This window comes from Schistocerca serialis, chromosome 2 (assembly GCF_023864345.2).
Source record: "Schistocerca serialis cubense isolate TAMUIC-IGC-003099 chromosome 2, iqSchSeri2.2, whole genome shotgun sequence".
Classification (NCBI taxonomy): domain Eukaryota; kingdom Metazoa; phylum Arthropoda; class Insecta; order Orthoptera; family Acrididae; genus Schistocerca; species Schistocerca serialis.
In genome coordinates, this window is record NC_064639.1 from 498,206,986 (window position 1) to 498,222,918 (window position 15,933).

At 40.4% G+C, this 15,933-nt stretch overlaps 1 protein-coding gene across 2 annotated transcripts in view; it reads left to right on the plus strand.

The window, feature by feature from the left end:
• The window catches only part of LOC126457440 (zinc finger protein 184-like), a 91,813-nt gene extending 85,057 nt beyond the window's left edge, over nt 1-6,756 (plus strand). For both annotated transcript variants that reach the window (XM_050093718.1, XM_050093719.1), the window contains exon 7: nt 6,023-6,756. In XM_050093718.1, the coding sequence (XP_049949675.1) occupies nt 6,023-6,554 (532 nt within the window). In that variant the 3' untranslated portion in view covers nt 6,555-6,756. The remainder of the gene's footprint in view (nt 1-6,022) is intronic.
• Nucleotides 6,757-15,933: the final 9,177 nt, after the last annotated feature.

Genomic DNA, 15,933 nt, shown 5'->3' on the forward strand with positions numbered 1-15,933 from the left:
ATGGGCATTCTCAAAACCTTGATCCACCGTGCCCATACTATCTCTGATGCCAACAGTCTTCAAGCGGAACACCTGCAAAAAGTATTTTTGAAGAATGGCTTTTCACCTAGGCAAGTGAACCGAGTGATGAAGTCCTACAAACAACGGAACAAGGAAGAGGAAGAGGCCTTCAGGTCGACTGTTTATCTACCGTTTATTGGGAATATTTCTTCACAGATAGGCAGAATATTGAGAAAGTATCAAGTGAGAGTCATCTTTCGCCCTCCTTCCAAAATTTCATCACTGGTGGGACCCATTAAAGATGACCTGGGCCTGAGTAAATCAGGTGTTTACAAAATTCCATGTGAATGCGGCAAATCATATATAGGGCAAACAACACAAACTGTGCAGGAACGCATTGTGGAACACCAACGGCATACTCACCTTCTCCAACCCACCAAGTCCACAATCGCCGAACACTGTATTTCCAAACCGCCCGGTGTGGCCGTGCAGTTCTAAGCGCTTCAGTTTGGAACCGCGTGACAGCTACGGTCGCAGGTTCGAATCCTGCCTCGGGCATGGATGTGTGTGATGTCCTTAGGTTAGTTAGGTTTAAGTAGTTCTAAGTTCTAGGGGACTGATGACCTCAGTAGTTAAGACCCATAGTGCTCAGAGCCATTTGAACCATTTGAACCTGTATTTCCACAGACCATTCCATGAATTATGACGACCCAAAAATTTTGGCCCATACATCAAACTTTTGGAGCTCGATTATCAATGAATCTGTGGAAATAAGATTGTCTGACAATGAGACTCTCATCAATCGAGATAGCGATTATCAGCTAAACTCCGCTTGGAATCCTGTTATAGAGAAACTTTGTAGTTGACGTAGTTATCTGCATAAAGATGGAAATCGACCCGATACCGATACGACAGGCTTTCACTGTGGAGGGCGCGAGGCGCAGCGCACGGAGCCATTATGAACGTGCACGCTGAGAGCGCATGCATAATGTCACCTCAGTATGGCTTTAAATAGCAGAGCTCAGTGCGTACTCACCAGTACTACTACAGTGGCACTCACATGAAGATGGCCAGAAGACTCTGCCCCGAAATATCGTTGCAGGATGTTACTGATATCTGGCAGTTCTCCCGTGTTTTTATGGAACAATCAGTACGCCGGGAAAGCTTTAAACATCACACAAATGCACAGTTTGGTGGCAACTTGTGAATTAAAGTATTTAAGCACTCAGTGATGGTCCATTAAGTAAAAATACCCAGAATGTTAGTTTTGCTCAATATGTGTTGATGTCATGCCTATATTAATTGGCTGGGTGAAAACTGTGACTGCATTTTTGATACATACTTTGCCTGTTGTCCAGAGGTGGCCACATAGTCATTGCATTGTCAAATAAATTGTTCAATTGCATTTAACAAGATGTGAGCTAGTTAAAGAAGATCTCTCCTACAAAGGTGAGCTAAGTTTTCTTTAAAATTATTAATTGAGATGAAGTCCAAATGTCTGTAAGACGGTGGCATGTGATGCAAGCTAAAATTCCTTGAGAGCTCCAGTAATAACAGTGCCACAATTGTGTATAATATTAAATGAAATATTGTAAAGACGTCATTGCACTTAACTGTTGAGAGTGCATATCCCACTGCAAAAATGTTTCAAAGTTCACCACATCTCAAAAAATCAGTCCCAGTCATGGCCTAGCCTGGATTTCTATCTTTTCCAAATTGTGACAAGTAGACTATTCATTCACTAAATCTCACAACTGCTTGCAACCTTTTGAACTGACCATTTGTACCAGAGTGATCCAGATACAAAATAGCAACCTGCACTTAGGTCAGCATCAGTCATTGTTCTTTTTGCTGTACAGCATACACAGGATCTTTCTTAATATTGACCTAATCTTAATTCTAATTGCACCAATAGACACATGATGTACTATCAGTTGAGTTAATATTTACAAGATCATTTATCTGTAGTGATTACCAGGGAAACATTACTTGTAAATTTTATCCATCATATCAATGTACTCTCCCATAAATAAAAACTAACAAAATATACATTTTGTGCTGAATTTTGTGTGGTAGTTTTCATAATTGGATATGACACATAGTTTGGAAATTATTCATGAACTACTGGGTTCAGTAATAAAAATTAACACAATGTGCTTATATTTAATGCAAGTTGTATTTCTACATATGCATCATCTTAAATTCCATCTTATGCTGCCATGATAAATAATGTTTTTCTATTGAGGTGAATTTTAAACATTTTAACCCTTTAACTGCTCTGGATGTGTTAACACACATGCCTTTGTAGCTGTACCTGTGCTCTGAACGTGTTTACACACACCGCCAGTCCTTCTACCTGGTACTCTGAACGTGTCTATGCGTAGTCACATTCAGGGGACCAGGTAGAAGGACTGGTGGCATGCATAAACACTTTCAGAGCACACAGGGACAGGTACAAAGGCACGCATGTTAACACGTCCAGAGCAGTTAAAGGGTTAATTGATTATCAGAATTTGTTCTCTTAGATTAGGAAACAGTCTTATAACAAGGACACCCACAACTATCATTATTTTGCATACTGAAAGGAAAACTAAAAACTTAAAATATACTGAGCTCCTGAAATGCTGGTAAAATTAATTGAGAATTCAATTTGCTGTGTTAGCTGTTTCATTGTAATTGCTCAGAGACTGGTACAACCAGTTTTTATGATGCACATACATTCTCAGGTGTATTTCTGCATAGCAAATTTTTTATGTAGAAATTTTATAAGAACCATACTACTGACTTACAAAGTTCAGAATCCTTAACACTAAAAATTAAAACCATGGCCCATGAATTAATAACAAAAGGCATGAGCCACTATCACAAAATTACTTAAAATGTTTAATGTCCCACATACCTATATGGCTTAATGCATGTTCTGAGGTGCGATGAGGAGCATTACTGATGCAACCAGCAATGGATGTCAGACGTCATAAAGCCAATTGTCACTGATAATTTATGTTCAGAATGTGACAGAAGTGCTTAAAATAAAAATGTTATAAAAATAACGTGAAGAAGGCCCAACAGGGGCTATATGTAGACCCAAATGAAAGAATAATTAAATCAATAACATTGGATTCACATGTGGTAACAGGAAAACATCTAGGCTGTTGAACAATCTAATACTGAAATGACATCAGAGAATACACCAGTGTTTGTTGTTCCCAATTGACAACACCTATATATCATCAGTGTTTGTCGTTCCCAATTGACAACACCTATATATCACCAGGAACACACCTACGATTTCGGTCAAGAACTTTTCAAGATTGTTGGTAACAACATAACACAACTGCTTGTCTTTATATAGTAGTATAGATATATATTTATATACCATATATATTAAGAAATATATAGCATATGTCCATCTGAATGTTTATTAGAGCATCATGTAATTATTTGAAGTAAACTGGTCAAGCACTTTCAAAATTTTTGGTACTGATTTTTCACCTTTATATAATATATTGTATATTTATATACCACATGTATTTACAAAATAGTAGCCTATGTCTGTCCTAACATTTGTTAGAGTATTATGTAAAGCTCTGAAGTAAATTGATTGAGAACATTTTGAGACTTTTGGTAATGACATTAAACAACAATTTGTGTTTATATAGTGCTGTAGATAATGAATTTGCAAGTTCGTGGCATATTTTGATGGAATTATTTTCCAAGTTTCATCTGTGGGCATATCAGATATTCATGTCTGATTCTTCTACTTAGACAATGTATGTATGTTTTTCTGCTGCTTTATATAACTGTATTATGATTCAGTATGCAGATATCCACTATTAAGCTCTTGTGTACATTATACAACAACAACAGCCATAGCATTACACTATGTTCTTATTTGTCATTTCCAATTATACCACCCGTCTTTCACCTGGACCTATATTGTTTTGTTTCCATGCCACCAAGTCTTTTCCAACACAGGCCTTACTATTACACTTAGTCAGTCCTTATTTGTCATTTCCTATTTTACCACCAATCTGTTACCTGCACCTTTATTGTTTTGTTTCCACCCACCTGGTCTTTTCCTGGTTGTGCTAAATTCTACCTCTTGAGTTTCAAGATTCATTGCAGCATTTACTCTGTCACCACTGAGTGTACTTACAGGGTCTGCAACTGTTGATAGCTGCAATATTCCACATGTACCTTCCGGGTGACCCAACAGTAGGCTGGCCACTATACATCTTCAGTGGTCACTGGGTGTTGAGACAAGGCAACTAGGTTCTGACACTGTGTACTCTATCAAAGATAGAACTGAAGTAAAAGTGCACTTACGGACTTTGTATTGCATGCTGCAGTTGGTAACTGTTTGTGTGGTGAATGATAGGAAGTGAAGACAACGAATAATTAGCCACAACCAATGTGAAAATAGCTTTTGATGAACATAGACATAATGTATAGTGTATGAAGCTCTGTGGTGGCATAGTGGAATATACTGTGCAGAATGTCAAACAGAACAATATTCTGTAAAATAGAAATTGTTCCTGTGTAACCACAACCTTGGAAATTGGGATATTCCTAAAATACCCAACTGAGTTTTCAAAATGATCATTGAGCTACACTACAGATCAGTACGTCACCACAGCCACTTTTCCAATCACATTTGTAGTCTTTGGCAGCTCACAATCAAACCGTTATGTTTCAACCTAACCTACACTGTTGGTCACGTTAAAGATCTGTCTGTTATCACAGTGTTTTTTTCCCTCTAGCCACATTTGTTGGCTTTGCCAGCTCAAAACCAAACTATAACACAGGAATGCAAAACAATATTTCAAGATATACTATCATATTCCAAGGAACACACAATATAAGTAATTCATACAAAAACCAGTAACGAGCTTTACAATACATAATACACAGAGTAATAATCATCAATCTTGTACTATCTGCCTATAAACAAAAGTCAACTATTCATATTTTCCACCAAACTAAAGTCATTAGTTTCAGCAGTTCTCATTGGCTACTCTATACTATCATCTGATTGGCTATGACCAAAGGAAACAAATTGCCAGCAGCAGCACACAGCAGAAGAGTCACTAATGCCATAAGTGCACTTTAACTGCAAATTGAATTACATAGGTACTTCATATCTTGTATTAATGAAAAGTGTTCAAAATTAATAGCAAAATTTGTTCATGATTTCTATAATAACAATAGCTAGGCCACTGTTCCGAAGATTAACTTCTGACAATACCAACTGCTGAAACATTGCATCAACAAAGAACACACATCAACCTAAAAAGGCAAAAGTCCACCTCATGATTAACAATTCAGTGTCACTTAAAATTAAATGCACTGAAATGAAAAGAATAGACCAAAGTTGAAAAAAATGAATGAAGATGTTATAATGTCAGTGAAGACCTTTTAGATATACTGAATCTGCAGTAGTGCTATTCCCACATCCCTGGTGGGAGAACCTCTGCTAGTAGGTTTTTGAAATCATAAATGGAAACATTAGTGACAATGGAAGGCTATGTAACTTTTTAAAGTTTTCCTATCAAGACTGATAAAGGCACAGTTTAAGATAAAAATGCAATTAGGTTGGATTATTGGGAATGCACCTAAGATCTGGCATCACGGTCAGTCAATATACAGCTTCATTTAGTGAAATACTAATGTGGCTTTCTGATTCTATCTCAGATATGCATTATTTGAACACAAAAAGCACAGATAATTTCTCACAATTCACAGAAAAATCTGCCCCGCATTCATAATGTAAGTTATTTCCTGTGAATTATGTGAGAATTATGATATCTTTGTGATAAAAGTCTTGATAGTCAAAGCAAGCAACAAAGCTGTGCTTACAAAGTAACAATACTGATTCTGTGTAATTGTGATGTGCTAAAAGAAATACTGAAAAATTAATGGAGTGGTTAAGTAAAATATAGTTACCAATAACAGTTAGAACTGTCTTTTTGCCATTTTATTTCTGCGATATGATATTCCTCTTCCAAATTTTTGATTGTTACAGGAAACATATGTGCTCCAACAATGATGACCAACAAGCACTGTGTCCACATTGTGGAAAGCTGTCTTCACATGTTTGCACACACATTTGTGAACAGTACTGCAGATGTGATGATTGTGAGACAGAGTTTATTCATGGGAGACATCAAACAACACACGAAGGGAGTGAACAAGAAAAAGATGATAATACTTCAGACCACAACAGGATACTGGCACTTGACAACCAATTAGCAATATCTTCACAAGTACATTTGACAGAAACCATCACAAAACTCCCTTTGGAGTGTGACATTTGTGGCTGGGCTTGCTCAGAACCTTCTGATCTTACAGCACATAAGAAAACACACGCAGGGCAGCGACCATTCAAGTGCCGTCTGTGTGAGTGGACATTTGCTCGTTCCTGTGGTCTTATGAAACACATGCGCACACATACTGGGGAACAACCTTTCTTATGTCCTGTGTGCTGTGAGAGCTTTACTACCACATACAGTCTCAGTAGACACAAGTGCTGTCCAAGGGATACTAAGCAGCTTTAATAACCACCAATTTTTTTCCATATTATGTTTTTATGTTTTTATTAATGTTGTGATAACTGTAATGAGACCTTTCTTAATGGTATAGATAAAATGTGTTATTGTGAGGGCCAAGATTTCCTTGTAAAAAGTGAGTGGTTGCCTCAGTCCCATTGTAAAAAGAAAAATAAATTAATGGATTAAAATTCTTAATAAGATCTGTTGGCACTTTTCTTTACTTTAAATTATTTTTTGTTTGTTTCTGGATTTTCTGTATCTGTTACTGAATAAACTGTCATTCTGTTTAAATCAGTGTTTTTTGTGATGTGTGTTTCCATATAGTAGAACAAGGAATATTATTTCAAGCTAGGAAACAGTGCCTAAAATGATCAATGGAAGATGAGGAATGAAACAGTCAAGTGTCTTTTTTGGTAAACATAGACTGCAATGAGTACTAGCTTTTATTATTTCTGTTAGTTCCTCTAGTTGGAGCCTCACATAAATCTCTCATACTTTTCCCAGCAGCAGTGCAGGAAAACATCTTGCCCGGGTGGATATCAGCATGTATATAGTGTAAGAAATGTGTAACACTAATGCTGATTAATGCAATTTATTTACTGACCAGTTTCAGTTCAGGAACCTGTTCACGGCAGTCAAATATGAATTATAAAAACAACAATGCATATAATAGATTTTTTGAAATCCAAGTTACATAATGAAAGTCAAACAGAACAGTTCTGAACACAATAACTGTGTGAAATGCAGACACTAATCATTACAACTGAAGACTTTAAACTGGTTCAGAATTCTGTTCTTGACTATCCTGAACCAGTTTGAAGTATTCATTTGTAGTGATTAGTGTCTGCATTAGTGTCTCTAGATTGTCGCACAGATGACAAAATGGTAGATATCGAAATAGACGACAGAGGGATAGAGAAACAATTAAAATCGCTCAAAAGAGGAAAGGCCTCTGGACCTGATGGGATACCAATTCGATTTTACACAGAGTACGCGAAGGAACTTGCCCCCCTTCTTGCAGCGGTGTACCGTAGGTCTCTAGAAGAGCGTAGCGTTCCAAAGGATTGGAAAAGGGCACAGGTCATCCCCGTTTTCAGAAGGGACGTCGAACAGATGTGCAGAACTATAGACCTATATCTCTAACGTCGATCAGTTGTAGAATTTTGGAACACGTATTGTGTTCGAGTATAATGACTTTTCTGGAGACTAGAAATCTACTCTGTAGGAATCAGCATGGGTTTCGAAAAAGACGCTCATGTGAAACCCAGCTCGCGCTATTCGTCCACGAGACTCAGAGGGCCATAGACACGGGTTCACAGGTAGATGCCGTGTTTCTTGACTTCCGCAAGGCGTTCGATACAGTTCCCCACAGTCGTTTAATGAACAAAGTAAGAGCATATGGACTATCAGACCAATTGTGTGATTGGATTGAGGAGTTCCTAGATAACAGGACGCAGCATGTCATTCTCAATGGAGAGAAGTCTTCCGAAGTAAGAGTGATTTCAGGTTTGCCGCAGGGGAGTGTCATAGGACGTTGCTATTCACAATATACATAAATGACCTGGTGGATGACATCAGAAGTTCACTGAGGCTTTTTGCAGATGATGCTGTGGTGTATCGAGAGGTTGTAACAATGGAAAATTGTACTGAAATGCAGGAGGATCTGCAGCGAATTGACGCATGGTGCAGGGAATGGCAATTGAATCTTAATGTAGACAAGTGTAATGTGCTGCAAATACACAGAAACATAGATCCTTTATCATTTAGCTACAAAATAGGTCAGCAACTGGAAGCAGTTAATACCATAAATTATCTGGGAGTACGCATTAGCAGTGATTTAAAATGGAATAAGCATATAATGTTGATTGTCGGTAAAGCAGATGCCAGACTGAGATTCATTGGAAGAATCCTAAGGAAATGCAATCCGAAAACAAAGGAAGTAGGTTACAGTACGCTTGTTCGCCCACTGCTTGAATACTGCTCAGCAGTGTGGGATCCGTACCAGATAGGGTTGATAGAAGATATAGAGAAGATCCAACGGAGAGCAGCGCGCTTCGTTACAGGGTCATTTAGTAATCGCGAAAGCATTACGGAGATGATAGATAAACTCCAGTGGAAGACTCTGCAGGAGAGACGCTCAGTAGCTCGGTACGGGCTTTTGTTAAAGTTTCGAGAACATACCTTCACCGAAGAGTCAAGCAGTATATTGCTCCCTCCTACGTATATCTCGCGAAGAGACCATGAGGATAAAATCAGAGAGATTAGAGCCCACACAGAGGCATACAGACAATCCTTCTTTCCACGAACAATACGAGACTGGAATAGAAGGGAGAACCGATAGAGGTACTCAAGGTACCCTCCGCCATACACCGTCAGGTGGCTTGCGGAGTATGGATGTAGATGTAGAATGTAGATGCATTTCACACTGTTTTTGTGTTCAGAATTGTTGCGCTTGACTTTCATTATGTATCTTAAATTTTGAAAAATATATGATATGTACTGTTGTTTTTATAATAGCATATTTGATTACTGTGAACACTGTCCTGGACTGAAACCTGCTGGTGACTAAACTGTGTTAGAGTCAGCATTTGTGTTAAGCATTTTCCACAACACAGGAAGTGCTTCTGTGTACTGCAGCATAGCTGGAATGAAAGCAGAAAAAGGAAACATATACATAAGTTATTTTCAGACTGCCATTGACATTCCTAGATAAATTACAGAGAATTATTTAAGATATTCTTTCTAGTTCAGCAAAATAAAATAAATGAAATCTTCAAGAATTTTAAGTGATAAATGTAGCTAGCTTTATTTAATTAATTGAATATCAGGCAAAGAAAGTGTTGTGTCATGACACTGCCTGTATTCAATGCATAAATTGTCCATGAAATGATGGATTTTGTGATGGTGCAAGTCCTTTTCTAAACAATGCCAGATGCTGTAAGGTACTGGAAAGAAATGAGTATATTTACCTTCAGCTGAGCAAGTTGGTAGTTTATTATAAGCATGTCATACACCAATTTACACAAAACATGAACTGGAGGGAAATGATCATTTTTTTTACAAGTTAGTACTAAATCGTAGTGCTGCAAGGGCAACTAGGAACATTAATAGAACATTTAAGTTCAGTACAGTACTCAGGAACTTCAAGAAAGTACGTGACACGTATCATTTCTCACTAAGACCAATGCACAACAAGAATCACACATTGTTACAAGAGAGTACATTTTCCGTGTCTCCTGCAGACACAGATCCACTGCAGTGCAGACAACTCCAAAGTTGAAGTACTTAGGACAGTAAGATTTTTGTGGGCAAAACATCTCAGTTGCACACAGATTCATGGCGAAATTTTGGTGATGTGTAAACTAAATGTAATGTTGCCTCCAACTCTAATAAAATAGTGCCAACAATTTGACCAAGGGTGCACAGATGTGGATGATGCTGATTGGAGAGGAAGGTAATTAACATTGATAACAGAGGGCAATGTTCAGGCGATCAAGGGAAAACATTCTGGGGGAAAGAGATTTTTCAATGATGAGAATGTTTGAACTGTGGTTCCACGACCAAGCAGTGGATTTCTATCATCAAGAAACTGAATGATGGGCAGAATGTTCTGACCATTGTTTACAGAGACTCGGTGATTATGTTAAAAACAGTGTCATGTACCTGTTTACCTATGTAATGTAATACCAAAACTTCCTAGGATTTTCTGCAAAATTGGGAGACAGAATTTGAATTGATGTGATTCTTCAGTTTCTCCTGGTGTATTTCTTGCTTGAACAGTCCACAGGTGTACTGCCAGTCCACAGTGTCCAACAGGCATAATATTTCAGTGATCAGACATGTTGCCATCCTCAGGTGCGCTGACAAACTGAGCTCCTTAGGGCAGGCAGAAGGACTGAGATATCCTGGTGAGTTTTGATGTTGTTTTATTATTCACCAGGGTGCCTGTTTGAGAGTCAGTTGAGCTTATTGCCCAGAAATTTGACGAGAAGACAACTGACCTTTTCAAGCACGTTATGACCTCCATGCATTTTCTCTTTAATGGAGAATACTATGAACAAACAGAAGGAGTTGAAATGGGGAGCCCATTCTCACCTGTGGTCGCAAATTTCTATATGGAGTACTTCAAGGAGGAAGCTTTGGCATCATCCAAATGGAAAACTACTTGATTTCTACGTTATGTGGATGACACATTTGTGATCTGGCCCCATGGAAGGGACAAGTTCCTAGACTTCCTAACATACCTGAACTCCATACATCCGAACATCAAATTCATTTTGGAAACCAAAGCAGAAGGAAGATTACCATTTCTGGATGTCATGGTCAAAAGAAGAGTGGATGGCACTCTGGGACATGGGGTATACAGGAAGAAAATGCACACCGACCTGTATTTGCATGCAGATAGCTGCCACCACCCTGCACAGAGGAATGGGGTGCTAAAAACAACAGGTGCACAGGGCACGCACCATCTCTGCTGCTGAGAGTCTGCCCCAAGAGTTGGAACATCTCAAAACTGTGTTCCAGAAAAATGGGTACTTGGAATGGCAGATCAGATGCGCTCTCTGCCCCACCTCTACAGCACAGTGTGTGGAGACGGAAGATAGCAACTGTCTATATACCGTATACTGGCACACTATCGGGGAAAATAGGACAAATATTGAGGAAACACCGAGTAGGCACTGTCTTTTGCTCACCAAATAAAACATGAGCATTTATGAGAAGTGTCAGAGTGATCTCAGTTTGCGGAAGGCCGGCATATACCAGATTCCATGTCAATGTGGGAAGACTTATATTGGACAGACAGTGCGCACCATCGTAGATTGTTGCTGAGAACATCAGAGGCACAGTCGACTTGGTTACCCCAACAAGTTGGCAGTTGCAGAGCACTGTTTGTCTGAAAATCACGAAATGAACTACCATCATACCAGGGTCTTGGCACAAACATCTAAATATGGGACAGCGTTGTTAGAGAGGCTATTGAAATTCTTACCAGGGACAGACTCTTCAACTTAGATTGCAGCTACAACCTCAGCAGGCATGGAAACCAGCACTGAGTATAATTAAAAAGATGCTCAGCAAAGGAAATGAATGGGCAGCTGGGGCAGACGAGGCAATTACAATGATTGCAGATGCCGACACCAGTACCTCAGCGACCGCTGACACGCAGGCGTGGACCACGGAGAGAACGCCTCACAAGGGGAGTGGATTTAATATGGCTGCCCGACATCAGGAGCTCAGTTTGTCAGCACAACTGATGATGGCAACATGTCTGATCGCCAAAATATTGTGCCTGTTGGACACTGTGCACCAGCAGTACACCCGTGGATTGTTCAACCAGAATTTGAATTCATTGAATGATCCAAACATGGCCCTCCCAATACAAATTTTGGTTTCAACTCATTTTTGTTTATCTGTGAGGCTTTGAGTACAATTAAATTTGTAGTGAAGCCCTCTTTGCTTTTGTAGCAGCTTTCTAACAAGGTTCTTGAACCACAGTGGGTCTTTTCCTCCCTCATAACTGCTGTATTGCTCGTTAAGTTGGCTTAAGTTGCCTTCCTATGTTTTTTTGCTAATATTATGATCTGCAGTGTAGTCTTTTGTGTGTGTGTGTGTGTGTGTGTGTGTGTGTGTGTTTGTTTTGCGCGCGTGTGCGCACATGTCGCGTGCGCGTGCACGCAGGCATATAGTTAGTGAAATAAAGTGTGTGGTTTTTATGTCTATGTATTACTGAGCAAACCAGTACAAAACCTAACACACTCGTAAAGAGGATGGGATGGTAAGGTGCAATGATTAAATGCCTATTTTCATTTTTCACACAAAATGACGTGAAGTCATCACCAACCAATTGGGTCACATTGTCTGATGCAGTCACTTAGGCAGACCAAACTGAGAAACAAAGGGATTAATGCATCCACTAGAGCAGAAATGTTGGTAAAAGGCATCTTGATTACTTCTGGCCACCTGCTGTGGACATCCACTACAATTAACATGGTCTTATAAAATTCTGCAAAATAGTTATGTTTTCTTAAGACCAACATGTACACTCCTGGAAATGGAAAAAAGAACACATTGACACCGGTGTGTCAGACCCACCATACTTGCTCCGGACACTGCGAGAGGGCTGTACAAGCAATGATCACACGCACGGCACAGCGGACACACCAGGAACCGCGGTGTTGGCCGTCGAATGGCGCTAGCTGCGCAGCATTTGTGTACCGCCGCCGTCAGTGTCAGCCAGTTTGCCGTGGCATACGGAGCTCCATCGCAGTCTTTAACACTGGTAGCATGCCGCGACAGCGTGGACGTGAACCGTATGTGCAGTTGACGGACTTTGAGCGAGGGCGTATAGTGGGCATGCGGGAGGCCGGGTGGACGTACCGCCGAATTGCTCAACACGTGGAGCGTGAGGTCTCCACAGTACATCGATGTTGTCGCCAGTGGTCGGCGGAAGGTGCACGTGCCCGTCGACCTGGGACCGGACCACAACGACGCACGGATGCACGCCAAGACCGTAGGATCCTACGCAGTGCCGTAGGGGACCGCACCGCCACTTCCCAGCAAATTAGGGATACTGTTGCTCCTGGGGTATCGGCGAGGACCATTCGCAACCGTCTCCATGAAGGTGGGCTACAGTCCCGCACACCGTTACGCCGTCTTCCGCTCATGCCCCAACATCGTGCAGCCCACCTCCAGTGGTGTCGCGACAGGCGTGAATGGAGGGACGAATGGAGACGTGTCGTCTTCAGCGATGAGAGTCGCTTCTGCCTTGGTGCCAATGATGGTCGTATGCGAGTTTGGCGCCGTGCAGGTGAGCGCCACAATCAGGACTGCATACGACCGAGGCACACAGGGCCAACACCCGGCATCATGGTGTGGGGAGCGATCTCCTACACTGGCCGTACACCACTGGTGATCGTCGAGGGGACACTGAATAGTGCACGGTACATCCAAACCGTCATCGAACCCATCGTTCTACCATTCCTAGACCGGCAAGGGAACTTGCTGTTCCAACAGGACAATGCACGTCCGCATGTATCCCGTGCCACCCAACGTGCTCTAGAAGGTGTATGTTAACTACCCTGGCCAGCAAGATCTCCGGATCTGTCCCCCATTGAGCATGTTTGGGACTGGATGAAGCGTCGTCTCACGCGGTCTGCACGTCCAGCACGAACGCTGGTCCAACTGAGGCGCCAGGTGGAAATGGCATGGCAAGCCGTTCCACAGGACTACATCCAGCATCTCTACGATCATCTCCATGGGAGAATAGCAGCCTGCATTGCTGCGAAAGGTGGATATACACTGTACTAGTGCCGACATTGTGCATGCTCTGTTGCCTGTGTCTATGTGCCTGTGGTTCTGTCAGTGTGATCATGTGATGTATCTGACCCCAGGAATGTGTCAATAAAGTTTCACCTTCCTGGGACAATGAATTCACGGTGTTCTTATTTCAATTTCCAGGAGTGTATATTATCCAGTTCTGATTACCATGTAGTGGCGGCGGATGCAGTTCCAAAAGCAAGTCTAGTAAACTTAAACAGACACCAAGCAATAATAATAGTTTGCTCAGCCATTTCTAATCGTAAATACAAAGCATGTTTGGTGAAACTATCATCTATCTTTGGTAAGGGAAACTGGGGAATGAAAAGGTTTGGGTTCCAGTTACCTTAAAATCCTCACAAATTCTTACTTTAGGTGTTTGGTGTTTAGCCTGCTGAATGATAGGCAAAAGAAATGTGGTCCACATGGCTTTGGCTAACTCCCCATCTGACAATCTGACAGGGGTTTTTTCCTCAGCCATATTTTATATTTTATTTCCTACGCGAATTTGGTGAGCTAGGGAAATTGACCTGGCACAAAGTGCAATAGGTTGAGGCCCTTCTTTTAGCTCTAGGGTACCTTTGATGCCTTTTAAGGTCTCTGGATTTTTTTGTGAAAACCTCTGGATATGACTTCACAAGTTTTTCCACTGAAACTATTTCTGGGTCAAAAACTTATAATTATTTCACTTTATGCATTTTGACAAATATTGTGTCAGTTAAGTGGAATGGATCTTAGCCAGTTTCTCTCCAGCACAGTGGAGCTGGCTGATGACTTTACAACATATAGAGGCAATTAACAGCTTACTTTATCAACTTCATCAGTGACATTAACCAAATATACAGAGCCCTTCACATGCATGTTATCATAATGAATAACTTTTGTACTGATTTTGCACAATTTATCTTTTAGGAAACACTTGTGCCATTTGTGATAGCCATAAAAGTGGCATGTACATATCTAGATCTACAATTACATCTATACTCTGCAAACCACTGTGAGATTCATGGCAGATGGTACATTCCATTGTATCAGTTATTAGGGTTTCTTCCTGTTCCATTCATGTATGGAGCACAGGAAGAATGATTGTTTGAATGCCTCTGTGTGTGCAGTAATTATTCTAATCTTATCTTCACAGCACCCAAGTATATACCTGTATCCAACTCAAAAGGAATTTTCTTGTCACCCACGACTAGCTCTACAACTGGCATCATAGCCCACTTGTTTAATGGTGTCAATTTTATGCATTGGAACTTGCTCTGCCATAGTTGAACACACATCAGCACTGTGACACACCTGGCACACAATGAGATTTTCTTCATTTAGATCACTTTTTTGATACACACTTGTTTTGAAGCACCATTTTCTAAGTATGAAATTTTTAAATACTAATTCTGCCCCATTGTTTGAATTTGATTCTCCTGAATCAGTGTCAGAATCCTCCAACACCATCTTGTACATTTTCCTGCATTTCCTCTTCTTCTTCTTTCTTCTTCTTCTTCTTCTTTCTTCTTCTCCTACTGGTTTTTCTTTGGGCCCCAACTTGTATACTGTTGACTGCTGTCTTTTCTGTGACACATTTTTGGAACATGTCCTTGAATGCTACAAATTTTACAAGTGAAGCCTTTCAGTGAGCATCATGGCTTCATGTGTCCTTGTTTGCCACTACAGTAACATTGTGCTTTGTTAGACTGCTAACTCACTTGAGGCTTTCTGCTAGAAGAAGCCTGATCATGTATCTGTAGCCAACCACTGCAGCATCAGTTGTGGCAGTCTCCATAATCATTTAGTAGACTCCATAATCATTGCAATTTCTTGACATTTATTGAATGTAAGTTGCATTCTCCAAACAGCTTGTTTTCCATTTCTTAAACTACACACTAATCTGTCTCGTAGCACTTCTTGTAGATTATCTTTTTACAGTGTTCTGCCACAGACTTCAACTGAGATATGTACTGCAGAATAATTCTTCAAAAACTGGTTTCTCATATGAAACTTACAGCCATCCAGAATCACTGAAGGTGCAGTAGTTTCACTACTGTCAGTATCATTGAAAGTCATGTCATCC